At 42.1% G+C, this 17,324-nt stretch overlaps 1 protein-coding gene across 1 annotated transcript; it reads left to right on the top strand.

The window, feature by feature from the left end:
- The first annotated feature begins 145 nt into the window (after positions 1-145).
- On the top strand, positions 146-16,062 carry LOC139304346 (enoyl-CoA hydratase EchA19). The gene is made up of 7 exons (XM_070928271.1): positions 146-395; positions 1,879-2,049; positions 5,223-5,320; positions 6,046-6,190; positions 14,171-14,320; positions 15,315-15,430; positions 15,668-16,062. The coding sequence occupies exons 1-7, from the start codon at positions 233-235 to the stop codon at positions 15,773-15,775; spliced, it is 951 nt and encodes a 316-aa protein (XP_070784372.1). The 5' UTR covers positions 146-232; the 3' UTR covers positions 15,776-16,062.
- The last annotated feature ends 1,262 nt before the right edge of the window (positions 16,063-17,324 follow it).

Raw genomic sequence — 17,324 nt, 5'->3', positions numbered from 1 at the left:
TACCACTGCAATGCACCAATGTGTGTCCCAGAACCTTGTGTATTGTTTTTGTTTCTGTGGGGAAGTATAAACGTGTTGCACCTTGATATTAGAGTTGTGCTGAAGTTAGTTACCATAATTAGTAAAGAGTACACTGTAACGCTAGATTTTGTTTTAAGACATTTGAATATTTTGAAATGTGGTAGCCCTTAATTTGTCGATTGTTTTGTGTCTCAGAGCTTTTAGGTTTTTCATGAGTGAGTGTTTTTCAATGGCGGCACTGAAACATTTTCGGACGTTGACACCAATGTTAGGGGCTACCTATCAAAGTAAAACATTTGGACAGTCGATAAAGGCGAGTTTGTGGCGAGCGAAATCCTACAATACTGCAACGGGAGGTGAAGACACAGGAAGAGGTATGTGTGTAAACACGCAGTAACTTAATAATGACTGTAGGAGGCAGCAGAGGCTTCCATAATGTCCGCACAGACATTACACACCTGTACTACATCATAGTCAGTTTTAATTAATGCGAGGGCTGTGGGTCTTCAAGGCAAGATATCATCAATAACATCATTTAGAGTCAACACAGAACACAAAAGAGGCAAAGCTCACTAAAATAAGTCAGTAATTATTTCCACAAGTATATCTTTAAACACATGGAGGGGAGGGTTATCCAGTCCCTGAACGCTTTTCACGGCTCAGTTTCACAGCATACATGTTGACGGGTCATAACAGAACAAGCACAGGTGTAATTAATCATCTTAAATGAGGGCTCGGCTCCATTAAGTGACCCAGTAAGAGATGTCTGAGCCGCAATGCACAATACCAAGGCCTTGAAAGTGGTAAACCTAAATGGTATGCAGCCATTTTTAATGTTTTCAATCCCATCTGTGGTTTTCCTACTATGACATGTTAAAACGTGTGCTATGAAAAAGGCTAATTGTAGCTTTCGTATTACCTAATCCTTAATAATTTAATTTTATGGTTTACTGAGTCTAATAAATATATGAAAAGCTGATAAATTCTCACGTTTGATTAGCTGAAACCAGAACACTTTTGGCCGATTTGCTTAATAAATAAATGACTTTAGTAAATTATCAAAATAGTTGGTGACACATTTTTAATTGACTAATCATTTCAGAGCTATTCTTATTTGTTTTGTTTAACTTTTTTCTTTGTTTGTTTTAATGTGTTATAGAAATGAAGTGAAAACCCTTTCAATTATAACAACATTATTAAACGATTATACTTCTGACACATGATCTTGATCTGCGTTACCCTGCTGACTCACTGCATGTTGCTCAGTCTAAAAAGTCTAAAATGTAACTGTGAAATAAAATGGAAAACAATACTACACACAGGTAGTTAAAACGTGGTTGACTGCGTGATAATTAGCTTGAGGTGTAGCAAAGTAGAAAGGGCTGCCTGAGACAACCCCCCGCCCCATCCTGCAGGGCCTCACTTCACTGGGTTTTGTTTAGCAGTCCCTTCTCCTTAGAATAGCCTGTGTGAGCGAGGTTAAAGCATCCAGTAGTTTTGTTTTCCTTTGCTGCTCTCTCTTGGATGCAGTTGCCTCTGGCTGCGGTTGACAGCTGGATTCCCTGGGATGACCCCAACAATGTCAGGTCAACTGCCTGCTGCAACCTCAAGCCACAATCACTGGCACACACACTTATAAACACACACTGACTCACCTCAGCCCAGACCATCTCTTTCATTGTTTCACTGTCTGTCACGGTTTCTGTTATCAAGTCTGTCCACATAAAACGATTTGCATTCCACCTCCATCCCTCCTACTGTGGGGTTTGAACTTAATGTCTCTGGGTCGGCCTCTTTCTAAGTGTTGTGGTCCACATTGGTTTCTCTCTGTGCATCTTTATCATTCTCTGTCATTAGTTGCGGGACAGACTGTGGTCACAGAGCGCAGGGGGTCTGTGGTTACTGTGGCGATAAACCGCCCTGAGGTGCGTAATGCGGTGAACCAGGAGACGGCGAGGCGTCTGCTCGAAGAGCTGGAGGCCTTTGACAGTGACACAGACTTGAACGTGGCTGTCCTGCATGGGAAAGGTAAGAGATGGAATGGGTGGATGAACATTTGCTTTTCAGTTCAGTGTCTTGCTCATAGGTTGCTCTAGCTTCTGTGTTTTATCTTCATCTATTTATCTGCCCCTCATTTTTTAACATTTCAGCTTTTCATGACACTCTGAGAGCATTACTCCTTAAAAAAATAGGTCGATGTTTTGGGAAATATGCTTATTTGCTTTCTTGCAGTTAGATGATGCTGATACTATTGACGATTGATACTACTTATGGCTGTATGCTAAATTTGAAGCTACATTGAAGCACCTACCAGCACCTCTAAACCTCAGTAATTAACACATTATATCTTGTTAGTTTAATCTGTACCCTCTAACTAATCAATAACTTCCTGGAGTAAGAGAGTAGCATAGATCTTTGAATCTGAACTCTCTGCAATAAAGCGAATAAGCGCATTTCCCAAACTACTAAGGAAAAAATCAGGGAATTGGAGGTGTTGTCTTGGCAAGTTACAGAATGTTAGACACTTTCACAGCAAAAAACAATTTATATGAGCATGCCAGAATGTATTTTTCAACTTCACCTTCTTAACATCGTGGTACAATAAGTAACCTTTTGTTCATTTGTGTGAGCTGAAAAATATTTGCAAACCAGAGAGGTAGAACATTGCATCAGAGCACTTCCACAACCTACAGTTATGGAAAGGGGGTGGGAAAGTCATTGAAATGTTATTTGTTTTACTGCAACTTCTTTTCATTCTTCCTCAGTCCTTAATCTCTTCGCCTACCCTCTCTCCGTATACCTTCTTCCTCTGCATCTTTTTCCCAGCCTTTGCTACTTGAAGTCCTTAGATCTAGCCGAAATGCCAAGGTGACCAGAGTAGTACACGCACAGAAAAAACACACACACCTGTGAGGTGGCCTGCACTGTGTCAGCCGCCCAAAGCCAGGATCATGCCACAGCTCCTAATACCTCTAAAAATAATCATCACACACACTGAATGAACTCCTTCCCTCAGTGGAAATAATGTCTTCAACCTGGATCAACCTGTCTGCTGTAGAAAATGAACTGTGGCCTCAAGAGACACAAGTATATGCTTTGTTTGGTACTTCAGAGGTTGGAGCCTCTCCAGATGACGGCTGCCGAGTGCCACTAGTCTCAGCTGTGAACAGAAAACAGTGTGTGTTGGAGAGTAATTAGCCCGTGTTAAATGGGTTAGCAGTGAGCGGCACAGTAGGTCGTTCCAGCAAAAGTGGCTCTTCTGTGATTCACACAATGTCTGTAATGTGCTTTTAATCGTCCCACCACACTATCCTGTCAGCAGGTTGTCTGCGTTGCTGCTCCGCTGTAACAAGAAGACTGACCCTCAGCTGTGATTAGCAGTCTGTCTGTGCTATGAGATGACAAGCAGGGAGGTTCTAGGTTGGATGTAGTGTTTCTGAAAACATAAGGAATCCATTTTGTTCAAATTAGCGCCAACACGATCTCTCAAGCTCTCATTTTTCAGTGTCGACATGTTTTTTTTAACTTGTGAAATTAAGAGTAATTGCTTTCTGCAGGTTTTTGAGTATGCTGGCGCATATTTGGAGTGTTTGGGATTCGAATTCTGTGGCCGTTTGCGGTCCGGTACAATCTAGATGTCGACCCAGCTGTGTCACTACAGGCACATGTTGAGCTGAACTAAAGCCTCAATAGTCCCATGAAAACGGTCGGTTTACTCAAATTCCAAAAAACTAAAATTAAAAAAACACATTTTCTCACTAGCTCCAAGAGGTGTCCATGTAGTTTTCGCTCAAGATTTTAGAAATCCATTCAAGTAAAACACAGGTGACTGGAATTTGGTTTGTGGTTCTCACAGCAGTGAAACATGACATTAACCAAATTCAGCAGTAGCATCTCATGAGAACAGTTGGTGTTCCTGTTTATCACAAACTGTGCTGACTGGTCTTCTACACCAAACTGGTAAAACCATTTCTTTCATTTTTTACTTTTTCACAGAAGACATTTTGATTTTTCATAGTAGGAAAAGGTGTTACTAAAGTGACATTAACGCAAATTTTATTCAAGTGTCCCAGTAAGCCGTGACAGTGAGCCAGCGTGCACAACACCAGGAACCTGAAACTGAAGCAGCTAAATGGAATTCAGCCATCATTCATTTAATTATTTATTCCTGTTCTTTTCCTACCGTGATATGTTGTCTATTGCCTATTGTCGTGTTGAAACAGGAAAGGGTCTTCCCCAAACTGCTTAAAATTTGAATGCACGTTTGTCTTAAACAGTGGTTCTCAATGTTTTTGGCATGAAGCAATGTGACATTTCATCAGTGGTTCTGTATGTCTATAATTTTTGACCAGGTTAACCAAAGACTGATCCCTCACTGATCAGCTTAGTCTCCCAATCATTGCTCTTCTCTCATAGCAACATCTCTGATATAATTGCGCCGCTTTAATGGAAAGAGTTCACGTCTAACTGTTCAACGCTCAAATTATAAGTAAATATGATATCTATCTGTTTGGCCTCTCAGTCCACTAACAAACCTCCTCTAAGAGTTTAAGTAATGCTGAAAGATCACCAGCTCTTCATAGCTCCTGCTCTTTTTTTCCTACAAGGACAAAGGGCTTTAGGGAGCTCCATCACATCGCTGCTCCCATAAACAGCATGACGCACTGTTTTTCTATAATTGCCCTGCACTGACCCACAGCTGCAATCAAAGCTCCCAGTTGATGGGTGTTGCTGGCACATGTGTTCATTATAATCATTTTCATTACTGTTACATTAAGGAGAGAGGAGGATTTTATGAGTCCCTGTGACATAGGGTTTGTAGGCCTCTTGGGTAATGTTGTAATTACCACATGAATCCAACGGAAGGGGCTGTGGTTGGAGTATGTTAGTCTTCCATTAATGAGGATATTGTGTGTGTGTGTGTGTGTGTGTGTGTGTGTGTGTGTGTGTGTGTGTGTGTGTGTGTGTGTGTGTGTGTGTGTGTGTGTGAGTGAGCACATGCATGATCTGTGAATATGTATTGGATTTGGGCTCTTTAGGGAAGAGACGCATTTGTGTGCCAGCCAACCCAAAGCAAGCTGCTATCCAAATTGCAGCCCTCGGACTCCAGCTCCAACTTGTTGTTTTTTTCATCCTCATCATTTTCCCTTCCTCTCTGACTTTCCAGCTGCCATACTTTGTAATTTTGTGGTCTCCTCCAGGAGGGAATTTCTGCGCTGGTTATGATCTGAAAGAGCTGGCCAATCACACAGCCTCCCTCAAATTGGAGCAAGATGTCACCAAGGGTCCCGGTCCGATGGTGAGCGCTGTTCGGGCTGTTTGCGTGTGCTAGTGAGGGTTATATCTATATTTCCTTATGATCTTAATGGAGGGCTAAAGGTTTCCACAAAAATATAAAACCAGAAGATGTGGTCAGTCATGATTGTGAATATTTTTAACAGTTTGGTAAGACAGGTAGTGGTGAAGATTTGGGTTTAGAGAATGATTTTGAATCAGGGAAATGCCTCAATAATGAGTAATAATTTTCCCTTCTTGACAAAGAATAAGGATCATAACATAAATGATGTACTGAAAAGAGCAGCCTCCATAACATCAGTTTGGATTGCATGTTAGGTCTTACAGAATACATAGTGCTTCATTTGTTCAGTGACAGCCAGAACATGGATCATTTGTTACTCTTTTGTTTGACAGTTTGAGAAAGAAATCTGGAAATAAAATCTGGAACATTTTTAGTAGATAAACCATGGATATCAGAGAGGCAAACAAGCATGTATAGTGGATTTATTCTGCTGGAAGCAGTTTTGTTGCCTTATTAACAATGAGTATTTCTTCTGTGTTGATTTCACTGTCTTCAAGTCCTTTGCATGTATAGAGAGAGAGAGAGAGAGAGAGAGAGAGAGAGAGAGAGAGAGAGAGAGAGAGAGAGAGAGAGAGAGAGTGAGAGAGTGTGTGTGAGTGTGTGTGTGTGTGTGTGTGTGTGTGTGTGTGTGTGTTTTGATGTACTAATCCGGTTGTTTCCTCCAGGGTCCATCTCGTTTGGAACTGTCGAAGCCGCTGATAGCAGCAGTCAGTGGCTTCGCTGTGGCTGGAGGGCTGGAACTGGCTCTGCTGGCAGATCTGAGAGTGGTGGAGGAGAGCGCCATCATGGGAGTGTTCTGTCGCAGGTTTGGTACGTCTGACACCTCATGCTACCGCTGTGTACTGCTACTGCAGTTACTACTGTACTGTGCTATACTGTTCTACCAGTAGTGTCTTTACAGTCTTTACATCTTTCACTAGTAGCCGTGGCAGTAATACTGTTGCCGCAGTAGTAGCAGTGCTACCTCTTAGCACTTGCATAGCTGCTACAAGTACTTGAAACACTTTTCTCTACTTGTGCTAGTAGTAGTAGTATTACCTCGACTACTGCCACTAGCTGCTACTGCTGATGTTGACTCATCTTCTGTCAGTATTCATGCTGCTGCTCTGAGCTCAAGCTGCTTTCAAGCTACTTCTTTTTGTTGTTCTTTTTGTCTTACTAGTGCTACTAATGAGCATACTGTTTCTCTCTTAATCCTGCTACTGTGAATTTTACTAATACAGTCCTGTCACTATTGGCAGAAGTAACAGGAGTAGTTGTGGTGCTGTAGAAGAGCCAGCGGCCTTACTTTCAGCAGACTGTCTCTCCTCCACCTTATTCTCTGTGTTGCTGCTCCTTCTGTCTGTCCATGAAAGTATCCTTGTGTTTTTGTTTGCATCCAAGCATACATCATCTGTCTACTAATGCCAGGAAGTTGATGCTGTTTCTATTTTTCAACTTTGTTACTCTGTCCTCTGTTATCACCCCAGCCTCCTCTTGTTTGTGTGCGAGGACGGAGTCGTAGTGCGATAACACCAGTGACCGTGACCTTTTGGCATCCCAGCCAGAGTCTGCTGGGCAGTCTTGATAAGTAGGAGAGGAAGCAACCAACTGCCAGGTTTCCACTGCGGGGCCAAACAGGGCTTACATATTATTTATGTCACACAATTTCCTCATAAACAACATTTTCCTTTCTTGGCGTCTCGCAGCTTACTGGCATGGTTTGCCCGCTGACTCAGCTGTAGTTTTTAAAAGAACAAGTAGTGCTTTGGATCTTCTGCTGTAAACACTTTAAGCTAATCCTGATCCCAGCAAGTCAAAGTTGGCTTGACTATGTAGTGGCTCGTGTTGGACCATTGCAGCATCTCTCATGGCACTGTCATTGCTTTAGCCATGCTGCTAGAGGGTTTAAAATACAACCATGGTGTTTATAAATACAACTGTTGTACTGTAATTTACTGGCAGCACTAGATTTAGAGTGTAAACATGCAGGGCTTATCATCTCAGGCCTGTAATTTAACAAGAGAGCATCCTGGCAGTGCCCTTGTCTTTCTGTCTGTCCGACTGTCCGTCCTCCCAGACTTCAGTGCCAGGCCACGCTCCAGTCTCTCTGCGGTGTTACTTCTCAGTTAAAGAGACAGATGTAAACTCCCTGTCATTGAAGACAAATAGCTTAATTCTTTATTATAGCTAATGTTAAAATTCTCCTTTTCCAAGAGAATAGTCTAGGCCTATAATGATATATCTGATAGCTAAACATAATAATTAATTCACAATATAAAAGCACCACAATGTAATGCTCCATATTAATGGGGAAGAAGAAAAAGCCTTCAACCGAGGTACACCAAATTAGGTTTTAACTTCAGTCAATTCAATTAGTTGATCTTTTTATTACTTACCAAAATAAGTCAGTAGCACCGAGTATCAAAAATTTTCAAATGTCTTTTCGTATTTATAACATTGTTTACCTATTTTTTGTCATTTAAAATCAGATCATCAAAAAATCATCAAAATTTTAGACTATTTTGTGCAGGCAAAGTTATTGTACAGCTGCTTGTGTTTCGACAACATTTGAGACTTTTGGCTTCTTTTGTTACATGAAAGGAAAGAAATAGGGTTTTAAAGAAAAACATTGTGCAATTTATCACATCTAATTGCATATGTCCATGCATATGATTTGTGCAATTAGAGTCTCTGTCGAAGAATGTTTTACCAAAAGTTAAAACATTGACGTAGGTGTTAAAAATACATATCTCACCTAGAAAACTGATCATGCTTGCCACTTTTAATTCTGTACATCACCTGCTGTTAACATTCAAGTTCCAGCAACCAGAATCGAAAAGAGGAGAAGTAGGAAAACACTAGCATTGAAGACGGAGGTACAGATTAGGGGAGACACAGGAGAAGACGCATAATGCCAGGGTCATAATTTTAACTATATATTATCAGTGCGGCTGTGGACACAAACTGACAAACTTTCAAAAGTTTCAGAAATCTCAGTCTGAGCTCTGCGTGTCCCATTAGGAATGAGATTAATCTAACGCCTGCACTCAAACCTCTTCCATCAGCTTAAAAATATGTTTGGGAGGCAGAAATGAGCATTACTGTGGTTTCGACACATTAAGTTGCACATTTCCTCCCAGTAATGAATTCTCAGCGCCTTGATTGCCACATATCTTCAAGGCTTGTTTGTCAACACATTTGAGTTGTTTCCTCCAGCTTAGTTGAAACCACTGTGGTTTCTCAGTCAGATGTGCATTTAGTGAGTGATTATTGCTTTGACTGCTGGTTTTCAGCATTTTTATCCCCATACTCTGCGTAGTTGTATGCTGCACAACCAACATCTTCACATTTTCGAACCTGTAGTTAGTGTAGTTTAAATCCTGGTGTGGGTGAGGGAACATTAGCAAGATTTGATGGGGCTGCATTCCAAAATGAGACATTTCTCATAAGAAAGCTTAGAGAAAAGAGACACAGCAGCATGCATTTAAACTTTATTTATTTTCCCAACATTAAACAATTGAAAACCGAACTTCCCTCCCCATTTACATCAAAGCAGTGCTGCTCTGTGGGACGCAGTTTATTTAAAGATCCTGTGTTTCTTACCGATTAGTTCCTTTTAATGGTTGAATTCTGTAACCGTTTTGGGGTCGGGCACAGATGGCAGCAGCCGGAGGGAATCCCTAGTGGCTTTGGAGTCAAAAAACCCTCAGAGGCTCGCTGCACCGCTCTGATGTGGGCCAATGACAACCATAAGGATCTGACAGTTTTCTGGCACGTGATTGGCTGCCGAACCTGTGGCTTCCTGTCTGGGGCCCCTCTGCTCCGCCAAGGAGGAAATGAGAAGGAGGAGATGGTTGCGTCACAGGAGTCTGGTATTAGTGTCTACTGCTCGTTGAATTTTGAGAGACCTGAATGAAAAACCACCGTGCTTACCTAATTCCCTGATGTTATTTTGGTTCCTTAACCCAGAGGAACATCACAAAGAAAAAAAAGTTGGCACCGGAAAAGGAAACTTAAAATAGTTCAGTAATACTTCATTGAAGGACCTTTCTTTAAATGGTGAGTCTAAATCAGGCAAGCATGGAGCTTATTCACGATTGTTACGATAGCGCTCCTCCGATTTTCCTGTTTGAAATGGAGACCGCTAAATGGAGACCCCTCAAACACCCCAGCCCGTCATGTTGGTGTCTCCTCCCTCTCTCTTCTTCACAGTTTTTAAGTCCTGTCTCATACCTGGACTAGGGACAGATGAAGAATGCCAAAGAAGAAGAAGCCACATGTTGAATCGAAGTCAAACCTCAGTCCAAAGCTGACATAACATCGGCCAATTCAAACACCCGCTCAGTGAGTTTGAAACTGAGTGACATAGTCCAGTGATTACATCACCTCGCCTAAAAACCAGCACTCCTTTTGAAACTTCAGGTTTCTTTTCCATAAAGAGTGAATGGACAGAGCAGATGTGTGCAGATACGGAAATCAGTCAACATTTTAAGTGGATGGCAAAATATGGGCATTGTTTTGGACAGTTACAGATAGTTTCATATCAGTCTAATGACAAATCACGACAACTCGTTCCCAACAGGATCTGATCATGCTTAAACTTTCATGTGATTTTGTTCCTTCTGATAAGGTGCTGCACGTCCTCTGCCATTTTCATGCTTTAACCCTGTTTGCAGCCTTGGTGGTCTCACATAATGGTGCTCTGCAAATGAAAGAATACACAGCCCTGGTATTAACTCAGTGGGTTAAATACATGAAATCAAGTTAACTGTGTGGCACTCATCTTTGACCCAGCCCAATGTGAGTAGGCCTGCTCTTTTCCCTCTGTCCATTTAGTCTGGAGCTGTCCGGAAAGCGTTAATCCACATCAAACTTAATCGCATTACCCTCATGGGAGGCCATTGTAGTGGGTTTTACTTTGATGTGGTGAGGATGCCAGCAGCACCAGCAGCAAACCAGAACACCTCAGTGTGTCGTGTTTCACACTCTGTTCTCAAGTTATTAGCAGCTGTAGATGGTGGAGGTGATGTGCCGTGGAGTGTGGTCTCCTCCCGTCCCACTTGGCACCAAATTAGGTACAAGAATGATCACTTTTCTGTTTTGGGTACCCAAGTGCACAAGGAGTTCAGAGGTCAGCCACAGAGCAGCAGTCTTTCAGCTGGTAAGGATTCCTCTGACATTTCAGCAGGGTGAATACTAGCTGGCCCAGCTCTGTTTTTCTTTCTTAAATAACTGCTGCCTGGTGGGATTTTACACACTGAATACATGCTTGCAATTTTTAAAAGAAAGCCGGTTATACTTACTTATAATAATGTACCAAAAATATGCACAGATGCAAACAAACTATAAAACACAGATTAATCTCTTTTTAACTTTTATGTTTTTGTTCCGATTTTAGCCCAGTTAAAGGAACCATTGCTAACATTTATGTTATGCCTTTTGATTGTAAAGAAGCCGTAGTTTAGGTTTTTAATAAGTCAGTTTGCAATGTAGTTAACCATTCTTTCAGCCACTGACATTTCGAAACATCAGTACAAGTTACAGCAGTTGAGAGCTTTGTATCATTACTAAATGTGACTGACAGAATTTGTTTAGAAATGATTCAAATATTATTCAAAACTAATTGTGCTGAAAATTATTGAAATTAAGTAGTTTTTTTAGCAAATGAATTCTGATTGAGGATCCTAAAGACCTACGAAGCCTAATTTTCGAAACACAATTTGTGATGACTCAAATAGGATTCAGGAAGAGCTGAACTGTGCTGCTATCACAGGCCAACACATTATATCAAACGCTCTAGATAAAATACAAGGTTTCTTCTTTCATCCAGACTTCTCCTACACGTCAGTCCGATAAGCTGTGATGGCCTTATGATGCAGGAAGAGAACCACCCCTTATCTAGTTATTAAACAATAGGCTTTGCTGACTCATGTTCAACCTTGTAAATAACAAGCCGCACTCTTGACAATGGGCTTATCTGCTTTGAACAAGAAGGCAGGGGGCTCTTTTCCAAATGTCTAGCTCATTATTGAAGACCAATGATGACAAATCCACACTTTGGTTTTGCCGACGCAGACTGATTATCTTGTATCAGGATCACTGCCAAACATTTTCCTCTATGAAACTTGGGATAGGGGATCAGAGGCCGCCGCTCTCCGCCTCAGCCATCAACCAACCTCCTTTCAAGCCAAACATGCCTTTTGAGTTAAAACTACTTCAAGGAGGTGCTCCCAACATCTCCACTCCCATTCATGTGGGACAAAGCACAGGTCTGTGTAAATTCCCGCAAACAGGACACATCAGAGACGGGACTATCAGACAGAGAGAGGGTGAGGGTTGGAGGTGCTGGAGACGAGTGTTGTGGATAAGAAGGGAGATCCTTCCGGTTGCTGATAGCGATGGTGCCAACAGCAGCACCAAAGACAGACAGACAGACTGGAGGTCAACCTGGCTCTTTATCTATCCTTCCTAGAGTCAGGCTCTGCCTCTTTCCAGCCTCTCACTGTTTTCCAGCCAGCCTCCTGTCTCTCTCTGTCATTCCCTGTTCTCCCTCTTTCTGTCCTTTGCTGTAATCAAGTGATTCCTAACCAGGGGTACGTGTACTCCAGAGGGTAGTTGCCAGTGGGTACGTGGAAAGACTGTAGAGGTGCACAACAAATTGAAAAATAAAAGAAATTACAATCTGATGAAAAGATAATGATCAAATATTGAGTCAGCTGTAGCACCTGAGCATTAGGTGGTGCGACTGAGAGTGTGAACATTAGCAAGTGAGCAGAGAAGTCTAAACTGTCTAAACTAAAAGTAATGGAGAAATATTTGAAGAGTTAGCTAGCTAAAAGTAATGGGTACATAATTTAAATAATTAGCTAAAAGTAATGGAGAAACTGTTGAAACGCCCATCCTCTAAACTTGGGGTGGTGCTGATGGGTGCTTGAGTTCATCTGATAGGACTGCGGGCGTACATCAGACAATAAAGGTTGGGAACCACTGGACTACAGGTTGGTGTGTGTGTGTGTGTGTGTGTGTGTGTGTGTGTGTGTGTGCAACTTAGGGTTCAGTGTCTTGGTCAAGGACACTTCGACATGATGGGGGGAGCTGAGGATCAAACCCCCAACCCACTCTACCGAGCTCTACCTCCTGTGCGACAGTGCTAACCACTGTACCACCATGCCACACAGTTGTGTGTAGTTACATGTGGTGCAAGACAAAGCTCCACGGAGCAAAACCCTGGCTGAATCACTCTCGGTTGTTGTTGTCTCAGTCAATATTGAAAAGACCTTGAACCTCACACACACTCAGACACACACCTGTGCAAGGATCTGCGCTATTCTTATGATGGAAGCAAAAGGACTTCAGGCCTCATTTATGTTGCATCTCATCGGCTCACGGTGCTCAGCTGTACACTCTGTAATTTACATTTCAGTAGAATACATTCCTGTAATGGGGGCTGACTGAAAAATTGAGTGAAATCTAGTATTTGCAGACAGTGTAACACCCTCCTCCCCCACCTAATCACAGTCTTCTGTCTGTCAGAGCGCCATATGTGCTGACTGTCTGAACCCAAACCAGGCCCCTGGATTGGTCGCACGTATATTAACACTGCTATTCCATGTATTCCAATTGAATTTATTTGAACGACATGGAGAAAGAGAGTAGCTCGCGGAGTATGAATAGAATCACAGTATTTCCTCGACTCCCTACAGAATGAGAGAGCGGGGAGAAAAAAAAATTGAAAGCTAGCATGATGATTTGGGGTTATAAAAACATGTCCGACACATGTGCTCTCAATAAGAGGCGGTCAAATGGAATCAGCGACTTGGAGGAATTAGGGAGTCGGGATTGTGGCGTGGAACTTGGGAGCGCTGAACGGTAGAAAGTATGCCAGTTCCAGCTGGTGCTCTTTAGAAATTAGGACAGATGCCAGAAGCTTACTGTACCTTGCAGTGTGCTCTCTCTCCTCTTGTTTCTCTCTTCCTCCCGTCCCTCACATCCCTCACATCCCTCTTTCTCTCTGGTAGTCTCAGTAATAATGCAAATGTGTCCAGTGAGACTGTGAGTAAGCAGGAGTTTGAGTTTTCACGTACTGACGGAAAGAAAACAGAGTTACAGTTAAGGAGTGAAATTGTTGAATAACTTTGTTCCCCTGACAGCTGTAACCCAGATTAATGCCAGCAGTGTGTTATGTATTTCTAAGTGTTTCTTTGGCTGTTTTCACACCGCTTAAGTGACCTGAACCCAATACACTGGCACAGTGGCCTACATTTCCTTACCCCTTTTATAGTTAAGTCATTGAAAATTTTGTCTAAAGTTAATTTTAGAAGACCCCCACCCCCCCATATTCAGGATATATGTTTCACTGGCACAGGAATTTCCTAATGTGGTAGAGCAACAGTGCAGCAGGAAGTTGTCGAAGGTGTAGATTTTCAATTGGTCTGTTATTTAGACTACTTTTCAGTTTGTAAAATAAATATTTTCAATCAATCTGTTTTTCTCTTGATGTACTGGTTAGACAAGATGTCACAAAATTGTCCCTCAAAATTTCCTACAGCCCAAGGTGACATCTGTCAATTGCTTGTTTTGTCTGAAACCCAAAGGAACAGCAGCCAGTGCTCACATTCAAGAATTTAAAACAGTAGTATTTAGCATTTTTTCTTGATAAAAGACTAATACTGACTGACTAATCAAATAGTAGATAAATCAACTAATCTGTAGCTATAAATAAACTAGTCTCTTTGGTTCATGTTGTATCACAGTCATACAAGTTAGCACAGAGGCATGTTTTATACTGAATGTCTCATCATCTTTCAGGAGTTCCCCTCATCGACGGAGGCACAGTGCGGCTCCCGCGGCTCATTGGTCTTTCACGAGCCCTCGACCTGATTCTGACTGGACGGCCAATTGGAGCGCAGGAGGCTCTGGCCTACGGACTGGCTAACAGAGTTGTTCCTAATGGCCAAGGTATCGGAGTTAGTCTAGACTGCGTTAATCAGTGCTGCATCAGGGATAGGGCTCAGGGTCACACCTCAGTACATTATGAATACAGACCAAAATGTGTCCATAGCATCGAGTATTGAAAGTTGGCATTGAATGCTTGGTCAGATCCTTATACTTGTTTACTTTATCAATGAAATGAAAAGTGTTTATATATGAAAAAAGTGGGTCATGTAGACACCACAGAGAAACAGGCCTGTGACCCATTGTTTTTCATTCAGGAAACATAGCTTTTAAGAAACTGTCTTGTAGGTAAGATCAGACAAAATCATATATAATCTAGATTTGTTCCAGTGAATCTGTTTTCTTTATTTGGCTCCAGCACCGCGCTGAAGCCATAACTCAACATTAGCACCGTCCTCTCCTCACTCATTCAAGCAGCAGTCTGAGGATTAAGCTATGCACGCATTTCAATATGGCATTTCCTGTATTATATTAATGCATGAACACTCTTGTATCCTTAAATCCCAAAAAAGCCTTTCCATGTGCGTATCGATTCCATCCCCTCTCTCCTTATATGTTAGAAGAAGATTAGCTTAATTCTTTGAGGAAGTTCCTCTTCCCACAGTCAAGCCTCGGCCTAATTGGCCTCTCTGAGGGATGATCACTTAGCGCGGGTTTAACATCAGAGGGAAGCGAAGAAGTAGCAGCTCACCGACACATACACACACAGGGCATCAAAGCGTGGTATCATGAGGCGTAGTTTTTTCCATAGGACTGATCTGGATGTGGTTCAGTGCTTTCATGTGGGCCAGGAGGCAGAGTGGCATGGCTAAAGCTAACAAAGACCCAGCAGCAGGGAAATGCAGGACGGAAGGGCTGGTGATTTTGGTTTCTCTAATAAAATAAAAGTGGTTATTAACACATTAACCTGTGTGCCTTTCTGATGTTAGTGCATGAATAATGTTGTATGTGTTCATCTGTGTCACTGTGTTGGACTGACTTCATGTTGCCACCTCAGCTTTACAGGCAGCCCTGCAGCTAGCAGAGCAGATCAGCTCCTTCCCTCAGCAGTGTCTGCGGGCAGACCGCTCCTCAGCCATGTACAGCTGCTACGACGCTCCCTCCTTCACACAGGTACACCTGATGTAGGAATTTTACACTATCATACCTCATCTATGATACCAACATGTCAGCTTTACATACATATAATAGCAGGTCAGTTCTTTCACTTGTACTGTCCTTGTCATAATGCACTGTTTGTTGATTTAATGTCCTCTCAAATTGCCACCAGGTTGAGTTAATTAAGCAACAACTTTCTGATACACAAAAAAGTTATTTTTTTATTGGGTTAATCGGTCATCCTCTGTCCAGGCCATGCAGTATGAGATTGACCAAGGGATACCTGTCATCCAATCCGAAGCTGTCACCGGGGCAACCAGGTTCACTGCTGGAGCAGGAAGAGGAGGAGAATTCTCCTAGGAGTTAGTTTGCAGAGGCCTTGTGAATTGTGATCTTCAGGTGATCAAACACATCTTGCTGCATCCACGTTGGAGGTTCACTGCTTTCAGACCACAGATTGAAAACAGTTACAACATACAGAAGAACTCCTTCAACAATACTGAACACATCTGGTCAATTTGTGCACTGTTGTAGACAATTTTTGATGCATCGGGTTGATTTTCGTATTAAGATTATGCTCATTGCCTACCCAACCATATTAGCTTGTTAGCTAAGCATCACTTCCTAAATTTCAGAGAGAGTAGATAATAGTGACTGGTAGTTGTGTCAAGTACAAGTACTATTTTAGGTAATGCAACTGCTTAGCTTTTATTCTGCAATCAAGTTGTACTAAAAGGGTAAGAAATTTCAGTTCATTCACCCTCTTGTATTTTAGGTTTAGCTATTATTATTTAGGTTTGGTGTGGGTTGCAGTTGTGAGCTATAAGCATAGTTTTTGGACAAATACCAGAAAGATAAGACACACAAAGGTAAAGTTAGTCTAAGGTATATTTTAAAGCCACAATTTTCAATTGTTGTACGGCACTATTTACCTCCCAACTGTCAGTCGCTAGCTCCACATGTCAGGTAGCAGCGTGTACACAGCTGCTTTCAAATGAGGGCCGTTTGGACTCTGATGGTTGGGAGGGAATGGAGCTCCACATCAAGTATAGACTGAAGCTTTAACTTTCATTTTCTTGATGCAAAACACACACACACACACACACACACACACACAGATATCTCACCAAAACTAGGTTTAACCCCAGATAATTAAACGAAAGCAAATCATTGAGGAGAATCACTGAGATGTCTTTATGTGCTGGGCGATGCAGAGCTATAAGAAGGCTGTGACCACAAAACTAATCCAACACAGAAGACTAAAAAGGCATCAAAAGCCAGCAGCAGCTCGCCATTGTTCCTTTGACTTAGAAAAACACTTGATTACTGGGATAAGATGTGAGTGCGTGTGACCAGTAACCATAGCAATATACTGTAATTATTGCAGAAGATTCAGCACTTCTTGTCAGATCTGTGCCAGGTGTAAGCATTCCTATGGTTTTGGAGCACACTTCCCCTTAATTTGGCATGTTGGAGAGACCTGTGTGTGTGTGTGTGTGTGTGTGTGTTGTACTCAAGCACACAACACACATACAAGATTCTCTCTGTGTGCACGTTTGTGTAAACTTTTTCGTGACCTTTTAATGCTTTTTAATAAAAATGTCTCACAGGAAGACTGAAGACGAACTAAAACCATGATGTATCGTTGTGTTTGTGTGTGTGTGTGTGTGTGTGTGTGAGTAAAAGAGATAGATACAGACAGACAAAGACCTCCTTAGGTCTAGGAGGTGTCCTGTCTAGACAGTGTGATGACAGGACACAGAACCTCTGTTTAATGTTTCCTCCTCCCTCTGCTTCCAATTCACCCAGCATACACACACACACACACACACACACACACACATATCACCTGCTCTGCCTCCGGGGATACACACACACACACACACACACACAGTTGCTTAATGTCAAG

The sequence above is a fragment of the Enoplosus armatus genome, chromosome 21 (genome assembly GCF_043641665.1).
Source record: "Enoplosus armatus isolate fEnoArm2 chromosome 21, fEnoArm2.hap1, whole genome shotgun sequence".
NCBI lineage: Eukaryota > Metazoa > Chordata > Actinopteri > Centrarchiformes > Enoplosidae > Enoplosus > Enoplosus armatus.
This window is presented reverse-complemented; position numbering and strand designations above follow the sequence as displayed.

Bases quoted from the DNA above. Each gene is read 5' to 3' on its own strand.
- LOC139304346 (XM_070928271.1), top strand. From the start codon at position 233: ATGAGTGAGTGTTTTTCAATGGCGGCACTGAAACATTTTCGGACGTTG. The intron at 396-1,878 runs GTATGTGTGTAA...CTCTGTCATTAG, and splicing joins AGGTGAAGACACAGGAAGAG to TTGCGGGACAGACTGTGGTC. The intron at 15,431-15,667 runs GTACACCTGATG...TCCTCTGTCCAG, and splicing joins ACGCTCCCTCCTTCACACAG to GCCATGCAGTATGAGATTGA.